Genomic DNA, 26,973 nt, shown 5'->3' with positions numbered 1-26,973 from the left:
ATCGCTCAGTCAGTGTTTCAACAGCGGAAATACGTCAATAAAACGCTTAGTTTTTCACATAGCTTTATTTAGCTCAGGCAAGTCATTCAGTGTCCACAGCTTGTTGGTTTGCTAAGGAAATGAACTCTTTCACTAAATAAATGCACTATATTAGCCTATATATTATATTTTACTTAACCTGTTAATGACATCTTGATTATTTAATGTATGTTTAAAATATCTGTCATGAAAATGATTATATTTCAATAATAAATTAGAGTAAAAACATATGTTAATGTAAAAACTGCCTTATGTGCAGTTTACATGTTTTCATACAATTTGTTACTTGAGTGTTGATTATTATTATATCTAAAAATAAATAGCAACTGAATTTAGGCTAAAAGTCTAGGCTCTGTTGTTAAGCTTTAATGTTATAGTAATGTGAAAGTAAGGGCTCCTATATAGTTTACAGCATTAGCAGCAGATACAATTTTTTTTATCCTTGCGAAACGTTTACTTGTTACTTAAAATTAATTTAAAGACAAGGACACAATTTGTTAATTAAAGCACTGTTTAAAAAAAAAAAAAAGCAATTTTAGCTTTCTAAACCCCCCACCCCACCTAAATGAACCGAACCGAACCGAGACGTCAAAACCGTGGGACGTACCGAACCGTCAGTTTTGTGTATCGTTACACCCCTAATATATATATATATATATATCAGGCAGAATTTTAATATTGGTGCATCCTTAATATTTGTCCATGTACAGTTTTGATCGTGGTCATGTTGTTGTGAAGTGCAACAAAGTAGTAAAGCACAAAAGTGTGTCTGAATCCTTTATCTTTTAATCTCAATACTGAGAAAGAAAATACTGCGTCATTGAGCAAATTCATGAAAAATATATACAGGAAGAGGGAGGAGTATCAAGACTCCATACAATGATAGCACGTCAGCAAACATACAAACAAAAAAAGTCAGCGTACTGAATTAAGCACTTACCAAAAAACATGATCTGTATTCCAAACTATATTAGAATAAATGTATTCATAATATATTTACAGAATACCTTAAATGTACAACATTCACTCCTTGTATTCTATTAACATTTTTAGGTTTGTTTAGGCACACATTTTTTCGAACAATGAGTTAGGGTTGTATTAAATGCAATCCATACACAATTTAATTACATCCAAGATAAACATGTTGCATGTTTTCCACTTTTTACGCATACATTTACATTCTAGTCTTTTCAACAGCTGCTAAGCTGCTTCTAATCTCTTTTTTTTTTTTTTTTTTTGTGGACAGTAACTGCCCTGCCTTGCAACATTATCTGTTTTTACAAATAGCCATTCTAGAGTAGAGCATAAACCAGGGGTCTACAGGCCCCTAGAGAGTCGGGTAAGTGCATGTAAGCAGTTGGGGCAATGGGTCGGGATAGGGGTGCGTTAGAGCTAGCTACACATATAATACAATTACCCCCCGGTTTCACAGACGAGGCTTAAACTAGTCCCAGACTAAAATGCATGTTTGAGCTGTTTTAACTGAAAGCAACTTGCACTGACATATCTAAAAATATGTCGGTGCCAGTCTTTTGTCTCAAGATGCACACCAGTAATGTTTTTTTCTAGGGCGCATATATAAAAGCTACTTAAATTGAACTAAGGCCTAATCCTGGCTTAATCTAAGCCCTGTCTGTGTAACCAGGCCTGGACCTGTGAGGATGGAAGAGAGCTGTTCGAAGCAAAGAGAATAAGAGAATGCTGTCTGTTAGCATTCCTGTTCATCTCAATGAGAGGGAGCTTGATTGTGATTGGTTAGTCAGGTGATTGACATTTGAAGCGCTGGAACTTGAAGATGATGAGGTTCTTACAGGGTAAATGAACTGACGCTGGCCCTCACAGTTACAGATGACACTGGACAGGTCCTCACAAGTCAGATTCGGGCATGTCCGGAATGTCTGTAATATTGGGCATTGTGTATCCAGTGCTGCAGCTACCGTTGAGCGTGACGTCTGCGCTTGAAGGAGGGCCGTTCTGCTTACGGTAGTTGGCCGGCATGGGCGATGGGGCTTCGCTCGGCGTCTTCGCGTTGAGAAGACTTGCGTCATCTTCATCCTCTTCTCTGCTCCTACAAGCGGTGTCTTTTATAATGCGGCCCTTCTTGTAGGAGACGGTGGACAGGCCTCCTGCGTTCTCGTCGATGATGTTCAGACAGCGCAGGATGAAAACCACAGGCACAGGGAGGATGGCGGTGACCACCAGTGAGATGCAGACAGCCAGGCCCCAGGGCGGATAGCTGAGAGTCTGTTCTTGAGCCTGAGAACAGACACAGTGATTGGATTATTCCGGCAAAGGAATAATTCCACTTTAATCCTGTGGTAAAACTGCGCATCGAAAGCCTTAGAACAACCTGGGCTTAAAGAAACAGTCAATTTTCTGAAAAGCAATGGCATTAACTTATCTCAATAGTCACATATAGATTAGTGCTCATAATTGCACTAGTCACACCAATAAATGTCCTTACCCTAAGCTTTTTAAAACTGACAATTACTGTAATAAGATGCACAATTCACTTTATCATTGTTACAGGTATTGTATTATATAATTAGGATCATGTGACACTTAAGACTGGAGTAATGGCTGCTAAAAATACATGCATGATCAAATACATGCAGCCTTGGTGAGCATGAGATTTTTTTCCGATTGTTTTATTTAATTCATTTTTTGTTTTATTTGATTTATGGTGAATGCAAGATGTACATTTTATTTTTTACATGCGTTTGCAGGTTCTATGTTCCCATATTATCTCTTTTTATTTCTATTTATTATCCCTCATGTTGATTTATTGTCTGTAATATTGAGTTGTTGTAAACATTTCTAAATGCTACATATTTTCCCAGAAAACTACTTTAAAGTGATTTGAAATGAAATGATTTGAATGACTAAATAATAAAACTGACTAAATAAAACACAGTTTAGTATGCAAATAGATGGACAAAAGACCAATTTTAATACCCTAATTAGTCTTAAATTCTAAAGACTAAATTAATTAGTCTTAAAATCTTAAATTAATAAATGATTTTTAAACTTTAGTACAAAATATATTAAACATTATATATATGTTTCAGGTTTAAAAAACAAACCAAAAACAGAACACCTATAGGTGAAATAATCTGAATGGAATCTGTACCTCTCTGAAATATAACCTCTGAATAAAAAAATGTCTGAATAAAATGATAGCCATATTTTAAGTTCAAAACATTATTGCACCTTAAGTATTAAAGTGTACCCACCAGTTGCTGGTTCCATGCACTGTAACTAGGTGGCGACAGTCCCAGCTGAATGAGACTTGCGGCCAGAAGACCCAGCAGCAGCACCGGTGTGACAAACTTCCACATATAGTAATAGAAGCGGTATGGAGTGAAACCAAGCATGTCCTTCAGATCCTCAAAGAACCTGAATAAACCCACAGAAGAGAGAGAGAGAGGCATCAATGCCACAATCACTGCAAATTAGCTTATTTTGATGGTTTAATCAAACTTGTAGGGTCATTAAAACCAAATCCTCAAACCAATTCTCTCCGGACATAACTTTTGGTCACTATACTGTATGAAATTTCATTTACATTTATTTTCCATCGGTTAGTTTGTAACCGTAACTAACTTGAATTTCAATAAATATACAGTATATAAAGATGAAAACAAATACCTCTCACATCAATATGAATCTCAGTATTCAGTGTTTTTATTTTTTTTTATTTAGTCTTAAATATTTTAAATAGTTCTAATAAAAAAAGAAAATGAACAAAACAAAAACAAAGTTTAATATTTTAAACTCATTTTTTGTCATATATCTTAAAATATCTTTTTCAGACATCTTAGACTTTTAAATTGCGAGCTGGCCTTTTTTCAATCAAGATGATTTAATCAGTCAATGCCACAATCAATTGAAAGTAGTAGTTTATGTCATTTAATTGGGTTGTGAAAACAATCTATTCTTTTATGATTGCATAATTATAATAAAAAATGTCTTAAGGTAGTATAAGACAGTAACAAACTTGAATTTTAATAAATAAATGTAGTTGATAAATTCTCTTGATATAAATACGTCGCTCATCATGCCACCAGAGGGCGCTGTAAGCTCTCTAATTAGAGGCTGAGTAACATACTTGTCGGTGCCGTAGACCCAGGCCACAGCAATGTTCTCCAGAAGAACCACGATGAGCAGGGGTAGAGTGGCAGAATAATCGTCAAACATGGCCACAAAGTAGTTCCCTGATCGCTGGACAAATATTAAACCAATAAAGAAGGCAAGTACACAGCAACCAACTGTAAAGAAAGCAGAGAGCAACAATGTGTATAAATCCAAAGGATAAGTTAAACTGGAAATGGGAAGGGGGTACGACGTTATCCTCTCAGTATTTTATGAAAGCTCATAGAGTTATTATTCTCATTAATGTTACTCGATTTTCTGCGTCTGTGAGTGGGCATTGTTGACTTTTGTGAGTAGTGGAAGTAGCCTAACGTTACGGAAATGTGTCTGTCAGGCCGATAAGTTACTTAAAGGGATAGTTCACTTTGAAATAAAATTTTGGTATGTTTTAGCTTACCTCAAGGGCATCCAAGATTGTAGGTGTCTTTTTTTCTGCAGTAGTTTAAATTTTGACATTTTTAGGTCAAACCGTTCTTGTCTGTCAGTCATTTAATGCAGGTCTATGGTCACTGTCTCAAAGAGCATGCACAGAGTCCAAATTAAAACAATTTAAAGTTGTTAAATTTAAATTAAAGCGGAAAAAAAGACACCTACATCTTGGATGCCCTTGAGGTAAGCTAAAACATACCAAAATTTAATTTCAAAGTGAACTATCCCTTTAAGTTACTTTTACCTTTACATGGATAAACTTAAGTGAAATTATTTAGGTTTAATCTGATTAAATGTCAATTAAATCCATGCAGTATACTGTTAAAGTAAAAATTTGGGGTCAGTAGAATAAAAAAAAAAAAAAAAGAAAAGATGAATCAGTAAGGATACATTAAATTGATCAAAAGTGACAGTAAATACATTTATAATGTTACAAAAGATTTCTGTTTTAAAGATTAAGGAAAAAAAATGTATCATGATTTCCACAAAAATATTAAGTGTTTTCAACATTGATGATAATGTTTGTTGTGATTAAAGGAATATTTCAGCTAAAAATGCAAATCTATCATATGGTTTCAGAGACAGATCAAATAATGATCCATTATATTCTTCAAATTATTAAGTAAAAATGTTTCCTTCTCATATTGCAGAGTCATGTTTTTTTTTGGCATTGGCTGACCTGTGAGGTATTCCTTCCGTACTTTGAAGGTGTCCACAATGGGGGTAAGGATGCCCTGGATAGTGCCGAACATGCTGCCCAGTCCCAGATTGACCAACATAAGGAAGAACATCACAGACCAAAAAGGTGAGGCTGGGAAATGAGTCATGGCTTCAGTGAAAGCGATGAAGGCCAAGCCTGTGCCCTGCACCGCCTGTGAGAGAAAAGATAAAGGTAGGATTCAAGCATGCCTTCAAAAACATGAACATATAAATAAAAAGACAAGTGTAAGATTAGGCTTGACTTGTATCATGGCAGCTTGTTTTGCACAGGCAAACATAACTTGTATTTTCCTCAGAAAAAGTAAAATATACTTTATCATTTTTTTTTTTTTAATGTCAAGATATTAATATTAGATTACTGCTATAGCGATAATGTACATACATCTGTTTATTCTGTACTGTTAAAATGCTGTAGTTTGCTTGAGGCCTCTGCATGAATTATTCAACATGTTTTAGTGTGAGGGTTTATGTCGAAGCAAGCAGAAACGTACAAAAATAGATTTGGGTAAAACAAAACACATCAAAAGATGCAGGAGGAAATGTGCCTGTGTTAAGAAAGAGCCATATTCTAGTAGGCCTATGACGGTTCTTGCAGGTGTTTGTGGTTTAATCTGATAATGGAATCACCTCAGCCAACACGTACCACATATATTTCCTTTTGTTTCATCATGTAGCGCCTCTTAATCTCCTACACACTAAAGGCCACTAAAGTACTTCCTCTGCAGTTTCCATTATTTTGGTCATAAACTTTTAAGTATTTATATATCCTCTTTATGTGATCTCAGAATTGCATGATATAAACGCGAGATATAAAGTCAGAATTGTGAGATATAAACTTGCGATTCTGAGAAAAAAAAAGTCAGAATTGTGAGATGTAAATGCGCAATTATCTTTTAAAATGTTTTATTCTGTGGTGGAAAAAAGCTTCCACAAAAAATACATTTTTTTTAGTAAAAAACAAGCAAGCAGGCCCAGCCCAGGTGAGAAAAAGTAACGCATAAGTAACAACACATTCATTTCCATAAAAAGTAACTTAGTAGTTACTTTTTCAGGGAGTAACACAATATGGTAACACATTACTTTTAAAAGTAATTTTCCCCAACGCTACTCATCATTGACCCCTATCTATTTAGTTTGTTTGTTAGATTTTCTAATAGCTGTGAAGTATGGGTTTTAAAATGACACTTTTGATAGCGAGTGCTCTCTTGTGTTGTATTAACTTTCAAAACATGACTGGAGAGAGAGCCTAACCAGCAGGGTTAAATTCCATGGAAAGTTTGTGTTTTCAGTTGTCTCTAAGGTTTCCCCGTGTGTCTCTAAGGTTTCCCCGTGGTGTATCAGTTCACTATAAGCTCCTCCTCACCTTGTTCAGCTCCTCTTTGATGTCGCAGTTGTCTAAGCCTAGGCGTGGGTAATCGTTTTCCATCACGCCCTGGATAACGCTGGTCATTTGCTGGTAGTCCTCGGGGCTAACATTACTGAAGTTAATATGGTGTGGGATCAAGCTTGGATTAATCTCTTTGCCAAGGAAATCAATGATCTTCTTTGTGTTCCTAAGATACATTAAAACAAGAAATTCAACTACCGGTCATTGGACCTGTATGCAGTTTCATGACAGTTATGGACTGTAAATTTATTTGAATAATATTTGGAACTTGCTACTAAACTGCTACTCAGGGTTTTGTCTTGGACTTACATTTCCACACATTTGTCAATCATGATGTTGGCTTTGAAGCCCAGCACAGCGAACACTACTAGAGTGGCCAACACTGAGGTGAAGAAGTTAATGAAGGAGACCAGCACAGCATCAAAGTGGCAGTTGTTGTCTCGCTTGTTGTAGCTGGAGAAGGCGATAACACCACCGAAACCAAGACCCAGGGCAAAAAAGACCTGCGTGGCAGCTTCACGCCACACTTTGGGCTCCAGCATGATTTCCAGCTGTAAGAAGATAGTGAAGTTTATTATTTGTCACATGCTAAATCATGCACTGTGATATGCTTTTTATTTAGAATATCTGAAAACATTAGAAAATATATAAATTTGCCTATGGTTAAACTGAGAAGCCAATTTTTTAACCATCCAGGCTGATAGCTACTTTAAACATTTAAACCACATATTTTAACATATGATCATATAAATAATTACCTTGAGTCATACACACACAGTAACACTCTTAAAGGGAAATTCTTTCATCATTTACTCACACTTTTATTGTTCCAAAGCTGTTCAGGGTTATTATCATTAACTAAAACTAAACTTTTTTATTAATTAAAATAAAGCTATATATTAGATGGACAACTTAAACTGAGAAAATTAGAAATATTGCCTCAGCATCTACCTGAAATAAGTTCAAGCTGAAGCACTAAAATGATTGGAATCTGGAAAAAAATGGAAATAAAAAACTAAAACTGAAATAAAAATAAATGAAACCTTTATAGTAATATTTAAAAAGAATCAAAACCCACTAAAAGTGACATAATCACATAATTACTAAAATATAAAAATTAATTAAAAACATGAACGAAAACTGTAATATTGTATAAATAATACCAAAATAGCACTGTGAATTACTTTTCTTTTGTGGAACCTAAAAGAAGATATTACTAAAGAATAGGGTTTTTTTGGCCATAATGGATGTCAGTAGTCAACAAAACTGTTTGGTTACCAACATTATTTCTTTTTTTGTGTGTTCCGCAGAATAAAAAAATGCATCTAACCATTTGGAGAGTAAATTATGACAGAATATTTATATAAATATAAATAGAATAATACTTAATCAGCCTTTTTAACTACTGAATTGCACCATTGATAACATAAATGTAAAAACAGCTCTAAAAAGCTTGTTAAATATAGGATTTTATATAAAAAGAAAAAATATTGTCCCCCCATTTCAGCAGTGCAGTGATTGTAATGGCTCTGTACTAATTACCATTGTGTGTGAAACAGAAGCAGTACAAATCTAAAGCTTTGGCCACGTACTATCATTTAATTGTGTGTTACACAAACCACCGTCTGATAAGACTCTAAAGCGACATGTAACTCAACAATGGACACATTGACAGCCCTTTGCTCTGAGGAGAAAGTGTGACCACATCTTGTGTCTGTGTGTTGGATGGATATTATGTAAAATAGCTGGCACAATTAGACAGTCTGCTGCATTTCAATGTGTGCTGATGGAAGATTTAATTCACTTCTGCCGAGTCACATCACAAATGCATGCTGGGAAATCTGGCTAGGGTATTGTTTCCATAGATACATCTACTGGTCTTCACCGAACTGAGATGAGTGATACACATAGGAATTAATTATGGATGATTACGGTAATTCTCAATAAATTGGATTAATTGCTGCAGTGTGAACCAGAGCATGTAGAATAAATTGGTCTAACCATTGTGGTAATGTGTCATCTGCTCACACATACACAGCGTCTTACCTTCGGGGTGAACATGTGGATGATGCCGTCTATAGAACCTTTGAGTAGGAAAGCACGAACCAGGAAACAAATAAGCACCACATAGGGGAACAGAGAGCTGAAGTACATCACCTGCAGTCAGACATAAACAGATTATCAAATAATGCCAATGTAAAATTGAATGCTAGTATTTCTTAAGCTGTAAGATCATTTTCTGCACCTTAAGGGGCAGAAAAATGTGCCCTCACTTGCTGACAAACTACGAATCGACTGTAAGGCTTTTTCTTTTTTATAGTGCACCCAATTCTGGTTTGTTTTCCAAACCTTTAAAGTCCCCCTGTGGTGAAAATCAAGGTTTTAATATTGTTTATAAGTCTATGTGGTGTTGTTAATATGCTCTAAGACAAACCATGTGTAAATTCATAAGTCAACACTTTTTTTTCCTTAAAACTGCAGTGAACCAAAGACAGTCTCAAAAAACGCAGTTTGAAATCGCTGGTGTTTCTGGCGTCACAAAATACCTTGTAACCAATCAAGTCAATGCGTGATTAACGAGTGGATCTCTGAGCAGTGAGTGGAGGCGGGGCTAATTTGCATATTCATAGAACCGCACATACTAAATGGGGCAAGGGTGAAGAGTTACATTCAAGTTATTTTAAGGCATGACATTTTTTTTTTAAAGGAAAAAGTGCTTAAATATGTCATTTTGGTCTGCTGTCATTCACAGATGAGTTTTAAGGGATAAAATGATTGACTACAGAGGGACTTTTAGTTACGTTTTCACAGTCATTTGCATTTGTTCAAACATTACAGTGAAAAAATTATTTTATTACAATAGACAGCTCATTTTGAATGAACGTTAATGAAGATAGATGCTTTGTTTAAGCCAGATGGTGTGGTTTAGGCATCTATGACAGGCCTGAATGCAACATGTGACTGTAAATGAGTGAATTGAGACACAGCTGCAGACACTTTGTGTGTGATGTAAAATGCTAGCCTGAATGGCTAGTTCAATCAGACTGAAGCATATTTCCAGAAATCTGACATATGGATTTGGTTTTGATCTAGTTTGTAATAACTGGGTTTCAAACTTTCATGTGGTATTTTGCCATTCAAAATACAACTAAACGCATTTAAGTCAGAACTATTTTTGCTGACTGTCTGAACAAAGCCTAGACTTAAGTGTCTAGTGCTTATCCTGGCAATACATGGATAGTCAGCTACAGAACTAAGATGATGATACTGATTGCGGTTTGTCGAGGGATGTTGTAACCAAAGGCTTTGCTCTAAACGTACATCAAAAGAGATGGAACTGTTGAGTTTTATATCTTGCATTGTTGCTGACAATGAGATCATGTGTGACTCAGTGTTGTTATTGTTAACTAAAACTATATCTAAAGTGATTACAAATTTTTTTTTTTTTTTTGAAAACTGAAGCAAAGCTAAAAAATATAACTATTCAATAAACTTTTTAAACTTAAAATTAAAAATGTTTCCTTGGCAACTAACTGATAAAAATAAGATAACGTTAAAGTATTAAAATGACTAAAACTAAATGTAATAAAGAATAAATTAAAGCTATAGAAAAAAACTAATAAAACTGATTTTTACTATAACTTAAACTGTAATTGAAATCTGAAAATATAAAAATAAAAGCTCAAAAATATTACAATAACTCTGTTGTGACTCAAAACCTTGCGGCAATGGGAACAGTTGGTTCTCTTTATGAGTTCAGTACAGTCATAAAGTTACACCCCAAACTTAATTTCATAATTTTCTATTTTACAAGAATGATAATTTGGGGGCTTTAATGATTAATACTTAACTTAATCCTTAAATCACATACATAATTGATTTTATGGACAGATTTTAATTAGGGTTATATTCATTTTTAATGTGTATTTTAGGAACTTGCATTGCATTGAGGTTATACATTTTATCAGTTCATGCATTCCCTGGGATTTAAATCCATGACCTTGGCATTACTAGCACCATGCTCTGTCTGATATAAAAAATATATGTGCAGTCATATATTCATTTAAATGACTTTTTTAAGTAAACAAAACGGCCTTTGTTGATGGCATTAATGACTTGTACATACTGTATGACCATAATGCTCAAAAGCCTATACTGACTCATCTCTGATTCATCAAGGGCGGACCAGTCTTATAGTGTAAAGTCTTAACTTCAACTATCCCACAACTTAAAAGATTAAAAGACATTTCTTTGTGGTTCCCCAAAAGTTAAGCATCACAAAGGTTATACGAAGATCCTTTAAATAAATATATCCTTCTTCCTGCAGACACAACTCTAATTCTACAGTACAGTATACTCAAACACCAATAATTGTAGTTGAGTAAGGTTACAGGGTACAGTGCCACAGAACTGTGAATAGGGATGGTGCACATAAAACCATGGCAACCAGCACTGCCATGCTTTTGTGCACACAATGACAAAGAAGAAGAAGAAAAAAATCACTGTAGGATTTTTTTTGTGTGAAATACGCTTTTGTGGGAATGTTGAATGAGAGATTGGTATTCTTTTGTGAGGTAAATCCTAGATTAGGCTTCAAAGGTTGTCTTTATCCCCTTCAGAGTATAGCATATATATCCCATACTATAATATCCTTACTGACTGAGGGGCCAAACTTACACAGTAGAAGGGATTGCTGTCCCTTTAACTGGCAATATATTGAAGTCACCATGAAACCAAAATGGACATTTCCTCCTTTTTTGTGGAATATTGCTGTATTTATTAATTCTAAATTATTTATCCGTCCACATCATCATCATTATTATTATTATTTTATTTTTTTAATTAATGTGCCCTTATAATCTTTAACTTCCCTTCTTCTCTTCTCTGATGGCGTGTGGGTGGGAAAACCTGTCGCTCACATGAGATCACAGCAATAGCAAACCACAACCATCCAACGAGCCAATCAATTGCTGATGGACAAAATGAAGTCCCGCCCTACATTTATTCTTGTTCGAATACACAATAGGGAAGAAAATGCTATTGCAACTTTCGTTTCATACCAACTTTAACTGCTGTTCAGAAACCTCTATAGATGATCTATCACGAGCAAACATCTATTTAGTGCACCCTGTAATCAAATGTAATCAATTTGTGGATATTGAAACGTATATGTAATTAATCATATTTATACTACGGGGGAATGCTTGAACCTGATTGGTTGACGAACGTTCTAAGGTGTGCAATTATTTTCAGGGAAACATACGGCTAAAGTAGTTCAAGGCAGGTCTTGACCGCATTATAGTTCTATATCACTTCGCCAAATGATTCAAAGGTCCTTACAGCCCACAACAGCAAGAATTGTGGATGAGCATGTTTTTTTTTTGCCACAAAATTACGTTTTATTATGTACGGAAAGTTTCTCCCGCTTTTTCTCCCACTTAAACATCAGCAATTGATTGGCTTTGATGATTTTAGCAGAAAAATTGTTTACCAAACTTAAAAGCTACATGAAATTTCTCACTAGCGAGGTAATAATGACGCTGTTCTTGTAGCAGATAAACTTGCAGTTGAGACGCTGCTGCCAAACACTGTTGAGAGACGCATAGACTTAGGTAGTTCACATACGATTGCTCTCTCTCTCTCTCTCTCTCTAACTGCATTAATAACTGCATTAGTCTGCTATCAGTGGCTGAAGCCTCTGTTACCAGCTCTAAAGTGACGTTTTGGAATTAGCAACTGAGTTTTAGGATTAGATGCTTAAATTAGTCCTACACCTAAAAGCGATTTAAGGACAAAACCCTGACAAATGTCTTGAAATACATCATCTGAAAAATGTTTTGAGGTGTGGTAACTGTAGTTTAAGCAGAATAATTGACTCCGGGCCGTTGAATTATTGAAAAATAATACACACCTGAGGCATTACCACCTCGGGTGTGCGTTATTTTTCTAATAATTCAACAGCCCGTCGTCAATTATTCCTTACCCATGTATAATTATATGTATTTTTTCCCATATGCACTATGATAATGGATGCCTTTAAAAATGAAAACCCCTCAATATGGGGGTTTTAATACCCACATGAATTGAAAATCAGCTGTCAAAAGGGAACCGGGTCAAAAGCTCACTGATGTCAGAGTACCACATTTGGTTTTATCAGTATGGACGCTGCATCACGTTTCACAAAGTTATGCAGGCATGGATCACATGAGAGGCTGATGGTTCTCATTGATATAGGACGGATCAGTCTGAGGGTCAGTGTTTCTCTCTGTGCTACTATTAAGACATCCCTTGAGGTCTTGGCTGACTTTATTCTGTGACTAAAGGCAGACTTTCCTAGAACAAAATACAAAACACTTTTCTTACCTTTCCAGAAGACTGGATACCCTTCATCATAGCAAGACACACCATGGTCCAAGCAACCAACAGGCACAAAGTCATCTTCCAGTTAAGTCCTCCACTCTCAGAGATGGAATCGGAGATATCCAGGGCCACACGATACCAGTAGAACGTAGTAGCTGAACTTTTCTCACACTCTGGTTCAATATCTACACAATAACATGAAACTTATAATCTTGTACAGCATTATAAGATTCATTCGAAAAGTTATTCAGTATATTAAAATCTATTGTTTCTGTCTACATACAGTATGTAATATACTGAATGTATTTAAAAAAAATAACTTACATGTATTCGTTTTGTTTTTGACCAGGGGACACTCGTGCCACGGAAGAGGATGCTGGAAGGACTGCGAGAAGTAGAAGAGACTCCAGCCGATGATGACATTGTAGTAGAGTGCCACAAAAAAACACACCTGCAATTAGAGCGAATGCAGTTAAATGAATGAGCTACACCCTCTACTCCATCTCCCCAACTCTTTAAAAGGTTTAATTAGTCACCTCTCCCCTGAGCAAAGACTGTGTCCATCTTTGGTTATTTTTATACAGTGCACTTAAAATAACGTATGTCTACATGAAAGCACTGATATTCACCAAACAGCTGGCGAAGCCGATGCCACCCAGGCGTGGACTGATGTAGTTCCACACCCCGATACTGCCCCGTCGGATGCGCTGGCCCACTGCTAGCTCCAGGAAGAAGAGGGGAATCCCTATCACCACCAGCAGAATGAAGTAGGGAACCAGATACGCTCCTACAAAGAGGAGAACTGGTTATGGCCCTATTTATTTTGGAAGCAAACTTCCACACTGTTATACACAGGACTTGGGATATACAGTATGCCAGATACACAAGTGACAGTGATAATCAAACATTCTTCAAGGTCAATGTTTGATAATTCTTTAACTGCCATTATTGGTGTCTAAAAAAAATTAAGTTTTTAACGTTAGTGTGTATTTTATACTGTATTGATAGTTTTTTTTCCTGGTTTTATGCCGATTTATTTATCCATTCATTTATTAGTTTGTTGTTTCTTGATTTATGGTTATTTATCATGCTAATCATGTAAATGTTTTGTGTCTAATCCAATGTTATTTTAGTATTATTTATATAGTATTTATTAATATTTTGAAATAGCTTTTATTTTTATATTTTCAATTTTCATTTTAAAGTAATTTAGTTATGTTCTTTTGTTTTATTATTATTTAGCTTTAAGTTATTTTTATTTCACTTTTAATGATTCAACTTTTTTTTTCAGCTTTATTTTAAGACAGTTTTTCAGTGTTTAATAGTTTTAGTTTTGTAACAACACTGGTACAATCTAAAAAAATATATAAAATATGAAAGAACTGGTTAACCCACTGTTATCTGCAAATACTTTCTCTCTTGAATTAAACTCTCATTACAGAGAGCCAAAGAAGGACGAGACTGACATTTCAAAACTGTTCAAGCATTGCCAATGGCACAGGATAGAACATTCCTTCCCAGTGCCTTATGGGGAACAACTTCAATACAATGGCATTGCTTTGATGGTCTGCTGCTCTTCCAACATGTTGCAGTCATGTGCTTTAACACATAGAAACCTACTGAGATTCACAGATAAGTATGATTTTAGACACCACCATCTGGTATATTTAGAGACCTGAATCATATTAGAAACATAAACTACAGAGTCATTTACAAAAATTAAACTAGACAGTAAGTACTCTATGTTCTGTAAACTGCAGCTTGGTTTGTAAGATCAACTTCAACCTGTATATTTTATTAAGTGGCAACTATACAGTACAGGCTTTGAAATATCATGAAATGTAATTTACAATTTTGAGCCATTTTGCATTGATTCCCTTTGTCATACAGTATATGCGTAATCTAATTTCTGGAGCACCTGACCCAGGCAATGAAAAAGGTGAGCTCCACCACTGATTTTAATGTTTTATCATTAAATGCATTTAGCAGCCTTATTGTAGTCAGCAATAGTGGTATTTAGATCTTGTGTTGTGCCCAATTAACTTTGAAGTATTAGAATCTTACCAAAATTGTCATGTTTTTGCATTTTGTTTAAGGTTTAATGTAGGTCAGATTGGTGCGCAGTGAGATGCTTGTTTAAAAATGTATGACTCCACGGGTTGTGCCTAAGATGACATCTGGCAGACTGGGGCAGCAAAACGTCATAGGTGTGTTTCTTTGAGGACAAAATATGCTGTCATTGATGCCACATACTGTAGATGGTGCGGTGTTGTGGTTGCTCTGCCCTGGCAAAGACAGAGACAGCCCACACACAGTGGCCTATTTAATCTAATTACAGATCTGCACAGCAGGGTGGCCACACGCACTTATTATAACCTGGAGTAAGTAGTAAGACACGGCAGGGTTGTGGTCAAATTCTCATGCAGTTAGACAGAAAAGTGTATACAAATGATAGCTATTGCATATGTTTCTTTCTCGTCTGTCTTTCTTTCTGATACAGAAATCATTCACTAACGCTGAAAGTGTCATTTCCAAATGACATAAGGAGAACAAAGAGAGACATGAGTAATCTTATCTACTGTATGTCATTGTTCTCAGGGAGACTAGGTTAAGAAGCTGTAATCTGCTTTCTCTTGACATTAAACAGCTTTGTATAATCACAGATGGGTAATATAACCTGTGATTATCCTGTAACATGCAAAACGTTTCATTTCAATGCCATGCCTGACTGATGTGAGAACATAGATATCTCACTCAAACAACTGTTTCTAATTCGTTTTTATTGACTGATATACACTATATGAACAAAAGTATCGGGACAACTGACGATTACACCAACAGGGACTGTAATGACATTGCATTCTAAATACAGACATTAATATTGAGTTGGTCCCCCCCTTTGCAGCTACAACAGCTTCCACTCTTCTGGGAAGGGTTGTCCCCCCCCCTAAAAATATCATTAAAAACCACACTGTGTAGTGTAAATAATATAATGATATATACTTAAAATAATTGTGTAAGTAGTAAAACTATTTTTTTTAAAAGCGCTGTAAGTTTAGAAACATTTTGAGTCTCCCGTCCCTTGCCTCACAGTGTTTTGGTCCACTGCCCGCTTTCCCTTTACCTCACCTACACACAAGTCCAGTGGGAGAAAACTAAGTTCTTCAGTATTGTGGAAGGCTAAGTTGGCTGAGTTGGCTGTCAAGGCTATTTTATTCACTTTAAACATCGGATGAAGTGATTCTTTTCTCTTTAATACAGACGATGCTGAGTCATTAATAAATTAGTCATGACAAAAAATTATGATAACCGTTTTTTTCCCCCCATAAATCCGCTATAACGTTACCCAGCTTGTTTGGTAGCTTGTTTAATGCTGCAGCTTGTTGGATAGTAAGTCACCCACTACAACTAACATGGCGATAAGCCTATGTGTGATCTGATACGAGGCTTATATTTTAGATCTACCGTTGTGTTGGGTTTTGCTCAATACGATGTTAAGTGGCAGATCAGTGGGCTTGCTGAATATCAGAGACGTCCTCTATCCCAGACGAAACCTAAAATACTATGTGGAGGATGCCAGATAATTTAATAATTATAATATGACCACATGGTGAACCTAACTCGTATTTAAACAACTATCGTTGTCCCTCCAAACTGCTGATGAAATTTACACCCATGACGAGAAGTGTTGGCTTGCAATCTCTGTTCCATTTCAGCCAAAAGTTGTTCAACGAGGTTGAGGTCAGGGCTCTGTGCGAGCCATTCCCATAAAGTTGGAAGCATCGCATTGTCCAAAATGTCTTAGTATGCTTCAGCATTAAGATTTCCCTTCACTGGAAGTAAGGGGCCTAGCCTAACTCCTGAAAAACAGCCCCATTATACCATTATCAGGCAGCTTACGTTCTACTGGCATTTGGCAAACCCAGTCTCGCCCATCAGACTGCCAAACAGAGAGGCGTGATTCGTCACTCCCAAGAACATGTTTCCACTGCTCCAGAGTCCAGAGGCGGCATGCTTTACCCCACTCCATCCGACACTTGACATTGGACTTTGTGATATGAGGCTTGCATGCAGCTGCTCGGTCATGGAAACCCATTCCATGAAGCTTCTGCCGCACAGTTTTTGCTATGGAATCTGCAGAGCGTTGGCAACTTTTACCTCAGCACTTGGTGACCCCGCTCTGTAACTTTATGTGGTCTTCTGCTTTGTGGCTGGGTTGCTGCTGTTTCTAAACACTTCCACTTTCCAATAATACCACTTACAGTTGACCATGGAATAGGGCCTATCTAGCAGGGATTATTTCACAAACTTGACTTATTGCAAAGGTGGCATCCTATCACAGTACCATGTTAGAATTCACTGAGCTCTTCAGAATGAACCATTTGTTTCACAAATGATTGTAAATGCAGACTGCATGTATAGGTGCTTGCTTTTAGATACCTGTGGCAATGGGTCTGATTGATGGGGCAGTTTTTTTTTTAAACCTGTCCTGGAGGACCCCCAGCACCACACATTTTGTATGTCTTTTTTACACACCTGATTCAACTCATCAGCTCATTAGTAGAGACTGCAAGACCTGAATGTGTGTCAGGGAGACATACAAAATGTGCAGTGCCTGGGATCCTTCAGGAGAGGTTTGATAACCCCTGAGTGGACCACTTCATTATGGCAGATCTTTGTTTATTTTGACTAAGTTTTATTTTATTTGTTGTAATATTATGCCTCAAAATGACATTCATTTCTCTTAATTGTGTGTATTTTCAGAGAAAGACCTCTGGCACTGAGAATCGTGTTTCCTGCAGACACGTATGCAGGAAATGTATAATGAGAACTTGCAAATAAGGTGTCAGACATATGTCTGACTTTAGGTTGTCAAGTTTTTGAAATGAGGTTTGTGTTCAAGCATTATAAAAACAATGGTTTATTTAATTCCATTTATATACATTTTGAGGGGAACCACAAGGGTTCTCACAATTAAAAAAATATTCTGTAATTGATAGAAGATAGTGTTACTGAACTGAAAAAGTTCACAGTTTCAGATTCAATTCCCAGTCCACAGACTCTCTAAAGATTCTTCATTCAATTGTTTTTGTGATTTATGAGGATAGAAATTTGTATAACGACATGGGTATTACACTGGTATTACAACGTGAATGTGATTTATGAGGACATTTCCTGAGTCCTCGTATTTCAAATGGCTTAAAAAAATATACTAAACAGTGTTTTATTAAAAATGTAAAAATGCATAAAGTGTTCTGTGATGGGTAATGTTAGTGTAGAGGGACTGAATATACAGTTTGGACAGTATAAAAACCATTACGCCTATGGAATGTCCTCACAAGTATAGCAAAACAAACCTGTGTGTGTGTGTAAATGTATATTTCCTAACAATGAGAATAGGTACTGCAATTCAGTATGATTGTGTACTGATAGGATATTCGTTTTAAATAAAAAAGGAAAATATAGGACATTTTTGTAAGCTCTAAAATAATGCTGATCATATATCTATGTATTAAATTGATAATGGTCATTTTGAGACATTTAATTGGATTTACACTCTTATAAAAAATGTATTTTGCTGAAATGCATAACCTACCACCACCGTTTTTCTGGCACAAATATGGGAACCTCCAGACGTTGCCCAGGCCCACTGAAAAGCCCACTTGGGCGAGGATGTACTGGAGCTTGCTGCTCCAGGCGGGTCTCTCCTCCTCTTCCTCCTCCTCTTCCTCTGAGCCCTCTTCAACATCCCGCTCCTTATTCTGAGGAACATCTCCTACCATTAGAGAGCTCTTTTTGAAAGAGTCCTCACAGCTATCTTCATTGGAGAGTAAATCTTTGACAGATTCCGTAACATCGTCATCGTCAATCTCTCGCTTGACGGTTTTGCTGTTTTTGGGCATTTGAAAATGTCTTTTTTGGCGATGGGGAGGGAGAGATTCTAGGAAATCCTTTTCGACAGGGTAGGTTTCGTTCAAAAGGGCAGATGTAGGTCAGATAGACTAATTTAGTCAACGGAAAGAAAAGTGTGGGTTGATGAAACGTTTATCTTCTCATTTTCACGGTACAGGCTTCCTATTAGATACAAAAACAAAGAACAGAAACTAGACAGCTTAATTCCCCACACATGATGCAATGTGACACTTAATTGCATGTTAAATGTCCTTAAAAAAAAGATGACTTACAAATGTAATATTTTTGTAGCAATAACTTATTGTTTTACATCAGGCAGATAACACAAATCTTTATTTTTCTCCACTGACTGCATATCACAGAAACAAGTGTAATTCCCAGAATATCTCATTAAGTTGGGACAGTTTATGCATTACGTTTAGGGAAAAAATCGCGAGATTTCTTTCACATAGAGAGTACTTTTAATTTCGCATTCATTTTAGTAACAGCAAATTTGTTACACGAACGTAAATAGAGCACAATACAGTGTTTTCAATAGGAGGCTGTGAGTAAACCATGACTCGCATCACAGCTTCCATCTGATATCAAATGTCATTTAAACCAACCGAATCGTTCGGAACACGATCATATTTCCCATCTAAATAATTTAAGCCCCACTTCATAGCACGAGGTCGGTTCATTTGCATACGAACCCAAACAGACAAGAGCGCGCCTTCTGTGATCACGTGGCGCATCGCCCCAGAATAAAGGTTTGAAGAGCGGATTTGCAATAGATGGACAGTGAAATAATAGTAATCACGCTATTAAATCAATCTTTTGTGGCTCGAAACCTCTGGTTTTGTACATTGTATGCTAAACCACGAGTGTACAATGTGAATGATGCTGCACGGCCGCTCTCGGTCGAAGCTCATGTGATTAACAGATTTCTTTCAAGGCTGCACCTTTTGCAGCCTCCAGCAGAACACATTTTGGCCTCTTCGTTATTGAATTTACAGTCAAATCTCTTAAAAAATAACGCCTATATTCTCTAAAATCTTTTAAAATGAGCTAAAAAAAAAGGGGGAAAAAAGCATCGTTAAAATAAGGTCATGAAATCTATATGCGCATAGGGTGTCAACAATATAGGCTAAAGTACATAATTTGTCATTAGCAAAGGCCATTGTGTCAACATGTGTAGATCCAATTTAAATTCCACTTATTTTAGGAAAAAAACACTGACTGAAAATAGACACTTACGCTCATGCGAATAACATTTATTATTTACGAATGAAATACAATATACATTTGTAAAGAACTTCATTTTTACCCCCCGCCCGAATTTACTGTCACCCATGTGCGAGGTTTCATCATACACACTGGATGTGATTGCGCAGCCGTTCTCATCCCTATGTCAAATAAGCACAATCAAATAGAAAAATAAAACAATCTTACCTTATAACGAATCGAATGGAAATGAACAAAGGTTTTGAAAAGAGCTGTTTCGACCTAAATACGGTTTATATTCGATGGTTTGGACATCTCATATACAATCTGATGTAAATGTGATGCAGGAGGCGCAGATGCTCTGTCTACTGTATCAGTGTCGTCCGTCCCACACGGGATTGGGGAGGGAACTGATTTGAGATCCCCGAAGAAGTAGAATAGGCGTGTCTTATGTAGGCTATTAACATCATTTATTTGAACAGATCAATTAATATGGCAACACTGAATTTTGGTTTAGAGTGTGTTTTTGATGTTTGAAAATAATTGTAAATCGGACCCCCACCCCCACCCCATTACATAAAACAGTGGTACAACCCACTACAGCCCACCACAAGCTGATTTTTAGGGGTGTACCGGTAACCTCGTGCTTGGAAATCTTACATCAGCTTTACAATAAAATGGCTGAAATCATAGATATTGACACGGATTTAATCAAAGGGCCACTTCGTTGGAAACGCTGCTGTTTTGTCTGGATTATTATTATGCTTTTTTTTTTTTTTTTTGTCTTAGAACGGGATGTACGGATCTGTAAATGGTAGAAACTTGAAATTTGGATGTCTGAAACGCGCGCCCCTACTCAGGGAATAAATGGAGAAATCAAATGCGCGTAAATTGCACTGTTGGGGGCGCTATAGAGAAAACAAAATGAATAAATTGTGACTTTTTGGTTATAATTCATAATTTCTAATAATAATAATGTGTTTTACATTCACTAATTCCTTGGCTCATGCTCTTCGTATCACACGTAGCTCCATTTATACATGTTTGACTGATGTTTCAACGTGGCTCCTCAGCGAATAGGCCTACTATTTTAATGAAAACAAAATAACTCTTAATCAAAATGTCAGATTTTCAATCTGTATACAAAAGTATACAAAAAATGTGATGCTGTTTAGTCAAAGTGTGGCGCTAGCCTATAACAGTGACAAAAATGTAGCTTCATACTAAATGTAAATAAATTGGCAGTATTTATCAGTTAAAATTGTTGTAGTTTAGTATCAATTAAAAATGTACAGGCAAATGTTAGGCTTTAAGCTCATGTTCTTTTCTAAAATGTGTTGGTAACACTTTATTTTACTGTCCTTGTTACACATGCTACATGTAGTTACTGTAGTAATAACTACATATGCATATTTACGTGCAACTACTCCTAAACCAACCCCTATTCTTAACCCTAACCCTAAAGTAAGTACATTGTTTATTATTACTCAGTAGCCTATTTAAATGTATAATTACACTGTAACAAGGACACCTTAAAGGTGACATATTATGCCCCTTTTCACAAGATGTAATATAAGTGTCCCCAGAATGTGTCTGTGAAATTTTTCCCCCAGCTCAAAATACCCCCCAGATCATGTATAGCTTGTCAAATTTGCCCCTTTTTGGGTACGAGCAAAACGCGCCCGTTTTTGTGTGTGTCCCTTTAAATGCAAATGAGCTGCTGCTCCCCGCCCCGCCCCGTTCAGAAGACGATCGATCCTTTTACACGAGCTTCGGATACAATAACAAAACATGTGAATAATCGCACTTATTGCAACTTTTAGACGCACCTGGACATTTCTGAATGGTTAGTGGATACATTTATGTAAGCTAGTTGTTGTGGAGTTACATTGATTATGTTACATGTACCGTCATGTTGCTTTTACACAAGTCGACAGTTCCCTGAGGTCTTTAAGACAGCTGTGACATTTTTTGGGGGGTCAAATAGTGTTCTGTGCTCGTCTGTACAACCAACTACAGAACAGTTTGCATGCTTCGCTAGAACTTTTTCCATTACGTTATAACTGGTTAACGTTACATTGTTGTCGTTTGCGAAAACCAAATGGCGGTGCCAAGGTGGAAATGTGCAGATGGGGCTGTAATATTATAATAAAATCCCCTCCCTATGTCAGAAAGGGAGTGAAATCTGATCAGTTTATTTTTTTGACATGCTTGCAGAGAAAGGCTTACCAAAACAAAGTTACTGGATTGTCACTTTTCATGTTTTCTGGTTTGGTAAATGCACTGGGAATCCGATTATAGCACTTGAACATGGAAAAGTCCTATTTTCATGGCATGTCCCCTTTAAAATAAATTATGTTTATTTGAATGTGTGTAAAAAAACAAGCATTTCTTAAAGATTTTATGTGACTCCCAACACTGAGGGACAGTCAGTGTAAAGGTTCTGGAAAGTAACTCTGATACATGCTGCTAGTATACTAATTGGAAAATGTGTAATTGATTATAAAGTAATAACTTGTTCTTTAAAAGGGCACATCGATTGCTTTCTTGTTCCCAGGCTGTTGTCTGTTTGTGACATGTGACTGTACTGCTGATAGCTGGAGGTGATCATAATGTTCCTGGACCTTTAGTGTGATGTTACATTGCACTCAGCACATTGTGATGAGCCACAGGAGCAGTTTCCTTGGATAAGGTTTAATCCATGACACCATTAGATGAAACATAAAGCTAATTATGCCACAGACATCTCAATAGATTATTAGAACTACATTTATGTTGAAATATCACATCTTAGGAATCATTCATTATACATACATGTATGCATAAACATGCATTATGCATCTCCCAGGGCATTATTTTGGGAATGGTTCCAGCATGTGATGATAACAAACACAAACCAGTCTGTCACAGATGGCAGGTTGTTCTACCTACCTGTTAAATAGTTAATTTCTTAACTACGCCAGTCAAGTAACACGATGCTTTGCTGCTGTCACAAGTTGCTCTATTCGTTTGTTTTTTTACCCCAATACCAGATGTCCATTTTAAAATTGTGGCTGTTGTGGTTTTGTGGAACAACTAATTTATAATAGTTTGAGTCAAAGAGTTTAATTAATCTATATATCATTATGACAATTTAAAGTATACAATAGACAATTCATACACTGTTGCTTTCTTGGAGATAAATATACAAATTCCAGAAAGTGGTATTTCATGCATCCATCTCCAATCTCCAAGTTTGATCAGTGCTCATTTCCATTACTGAAATTATACTTAATGTAATGCGATATGATATGATTCTAAATAAATATGCATCTGAATCACAAATATCCATTTTAAAGAGTCCTGTACTGAATGAGTGTCCAGCAAGCCCAGGACAGTAAGCGGCTTTTCCCTGAGTGAATTAGCATTTAATATACTCTGACACCATTCACATACCATTGAATCCCACCCATGCTGTAGTTACCTTTATCCTAATGAAAAAAAGATGTATAATACTCTCCCCTCTGCTTTTTCTCTCTCGCTTTATCTTTATCTCCCTCTGTCCGGTACCCTTTTATTATATCTAAACTGTCCCAAGATAATGGAATTAATATGGGAATTGGAGTGGACAGCAGTGCCTTCACAAGATCTCGGAGATGCTTGACATTGAGAGGATTAATTTCAATGTGGTCTTGAAACTCTTCTTTCTCAAGAAAATATTTCTGTGTCATTGGGTTCAACTTAGTCATGGGATAATCAGAGGGTTGGGAATCCTTTAAGGAATGAAACCTATGGGAAATATCATAGACAAAAAAAAGGTCTATAATTTGATATCAATAGGTTCACTTTGTGAACTGCAATATTCACATATTAAATTGAATATTGGGTCAAGAGGGCAGTGTCAGGTACTTGCATGAACCCGTGCAAACCCAGAAAAAAAGACAATTAAGGTTAGATACCAACAGGAATAGTCATTCAGTAATAATAATGTGAACTTTTTATAATAATAATGTGATTTTTTCAGTTTGTTCATTTCTTATACATGCAGTGTAAAGGGAGGTGGGAAATATTTTACATTCGATGAAAGCTAAAATAAAATTAATAAAAATCCATAAATATTATTATTAAAATATATTTACTGTATTTTTGTCTTTATGCTGTACAAACAACATATGCAATACTACTAAAACATTGGGTGTTTTCACACTTGTAGTTCGGTTTGTTAGGTCCGGACCGGACCAAAAAACAACAACATTTAAGTCCACTTAAGCGTTCATATTGGCATTTTAACACCGAACCTAAATATACTGAACCAAAAAGCATAGGAATATGTTCACAATTGGTAGTTTTTTTTTACGTAGGCTATATTTTGATGGAACTTACCGAACATCCAAAACAATGCTGTGTTCTGGTGTCATGATTCCTGTCTTGTGTTCCCCTTGTCTTGTGTGGACTATTGTTATTTCTTGTCCTGTGCCATGTTTTGTAGTCCTTTGTAGTTTTTCTTGTTTATTAGTCTCCCCAGGTGTTTCTGATTAACCACGCCCCCTTGTTATCTTGTTTAGCTTGTTTGACTGTGTATTTAAACCTCTGTGCTTCAGTTGTTGTTTGTTGGTTGTTGTAGCTGTTTCCATGTTCCATGTTCCATGTTCCATGTTCCATGTTCCAGTCCTGAGTTCTGTGTTCCATTGTTTGCCCTGGATTTCCTGTTTGTTTCATTAAAGTAGTGCTTGCATGTGGATTCTCTCTCCACTTCGTTCCTGCCTCAATGTTACAGAACGACCGACCACAGATGAATCCAGCAGCATTAAAGGGGAATCTCCAGCCAAGTAGGCGGCCACGCCTGATTCTGGTTCCCAGGATGGCCACCGCCACGTCGCCTGAGAGATCGTCTACGGCAAAGATGGCCGCCGCCACGCCTAAGAGATCGTCTATGGCAAAGATGGCCGCTGCCACCCCTAAGAGATCGTCTCCGGCAAAGATGGCCGCTGCCACGCCTGAGAGATCGTCTCCGGCAAAGATGGCCGCTGCCACGGCTAAACCTGAGCCCTCAGCAGAGATGGCCGCTTCCACGCTTCCTGAGTCTCTTTCTGTTCCTTAGACATGCGAGTACAATTGTCCTCTTATTGGTCAGAGTTTCCTCTGTGTAATCCTTTAAGATGATTGACAAGTTCGCTCCATGAGCTTATTGTGGCTTTATTTGTAACTGTCGAGACACACGCAAACACTATACAAATTCCCGCTGTTAATTTATATAGCCTACTACATTCATATTAATACTGCAGCAAATTCAAACACGCTCTCTCTGGATCTTCCAGCATTGTCTAGATGTTAACTGTGTCCGGACACACGCAAATACTAGACGAATGTTATAATGCAGCTAGAGCAGGAATCAAGGCTTCATCGGCACAGCATTCTCGCACAGAGAAGCGTAATTACATTTTAAGATGAAGAGGTGCTCTTTTAGTTTTCAACTGTAATAATTAATGTGGTCACTCACAGAATCACTACTGCTTTTTATATAACACAAAACCCGTTATGAATTATAATACTATTTGATTCATTGGTCCGTTGGGTCCAATTGCTTTCACACCTCAAGCGAACCATCCCAGAGTTTGTTTGCAATCGGGCCGAGACCACCTCGTTCAGGCGATCTCGGAGCGATTGTTTTGGAGCGGATCTGAGCGCGATTGCCGTGTTCACAAATGCCTAAACGAAATGAAACAAGGGAGAAAATGCACCAGATTACAAAACAAATTCAGGTGTGAAAGCACCCTAATTCAAATGAACCGCACTAAGAGAACAATCGCACCAGGGTTCGTTTTAATCGAACCAAACATGCCAAGTGTAAACACCCTTGGTCCGCTTCTAAACGAACTCTGGTGCAGTTCAAATGAAAGGGTGCTTTCACACCTGCCTCATTTAGTTCGGTTGAATAGCACAAGGGTTTGTTGTTCCCCTTGGTGCGGTTCGCTCGGGCAGGTGTGAATGCAGCAATCGCACTCGGGTGCGCACCAAACAAGCGTACTGAGACCTCCTTGAAGAGGTGGTCTCGTACGCTTTCAAACGAACACTGGAGCGGTTAGTTTGTGGTGAGAACGCGATTCAACCTCGAACAGACCCAACTGCCTAGAGAACTGCATTTTTGGACTAAACCAGGTGCCGTAGTCCTGAAGTGACTTGCGATGCGCCTTTGCAGTGTATTAAAATATTATTTTCCAGCCGCATCCACTCTTAATTCTCAAAACGTATAGTTTGGCTAAAATGGTGTATACAAACTATGTAGTATAAGATGACCAGGGATACAATTAGCCCGGGCAGTCGTCTCTCCATAGTATGACTTACAAAAGCGGCATGCTGTCTGCTGGCTTTTCCTCCTCTTTGTTTACTTCCGGGAGTTCCGTTGGAATTTTTCCGCACGTTAATTCTGACCAATCGAAGGGCAGTTTAGGAAATATGTTCAAAGACACATCTGGCCAAAAAGTGATGTGGATGTTGTCACGTGACTGCATTATGGTTCGTTTCACCAACTCATCAACTGATTTGGGCCAGAGCAATCAGTATGGTGTGAAAAAGAACCAGAAAGGCTGAAAAAATGCTACAATTGTATATTTTTTTTCCCTTGGTCCGGAACGGTCTACATGAACCAAACTACAGATGTGAAAGCACCCACAACACGGAACAAAGACATGTAAACACACCAAAAAAGCGACATGATGTCACAACATGTGACCCTAAAAAGGGCAGACCTGTACGCAAATCTGTTTTTTTCTCTTACTCGAGATGTTGCC

At 37.0% G+C, this 26,973-nt stretch overlaps 1 protein-coding gene across 1 annotated transcript; it reads right to left on the bottom strand.

Annotated features, from left to right (window-relative positions):
- Positions 1 to 804: 804 nt before the first annotated feature.
- slc6a15 (solute carrier family 6 member 15) lies at positions 805 to 20,597 on the bottom strand. Its single transcript, XM_079873646.1, has 12 exons — positions 20,432 to 20,597; positions 18,684 to 19,162; positions 13,717 to 13,874; positions 13,412 to 13,538; positions 13,091 to 13,272; positions 8,774 to 8,884; positions 7,037 to 7,278; positions 6,704 to 6,893; positions 5,300 to 5,492; positions 4,148 to 4,307; positions 3,273 to 3,435; positions 805 to 2,295 (listed from the first exon to the last, which is right to left on the bottom strand). Exons 2-12 carry the CDS (start codon positions 18,988 to 18,990, stop codon positions 1,906 to 1,908), a joined length of 2,223 nt encoding a protein of 740 aa, XP_079729772.1. The 5' UTR covers positions 18,991 to 19,162; positions 20,432 to 20,597; the 3' UTR covers positions 805 to 1,905.
- Between the last annotated feature and the right edge of the window lie 6,376 nt (positions 20,598 to 26,973).

This window comes from Squalius cephalus, assembly GCF_949319135.1.
Source record: "Squalius cephalus genome assembly, chromosome: 6".
NCBI classification, from domain to species: domain Eukaryota; kingdom Metazoa; phylum Chordata; class Actinopteri; order Cypriniformes; family Leuciscidae; genus Squalius; species Squalius cephalus.
Note: the sequence above shows the minus strand (reverse complement) of the source record. Positions and strands in the feature narration are given on the sequence as shown.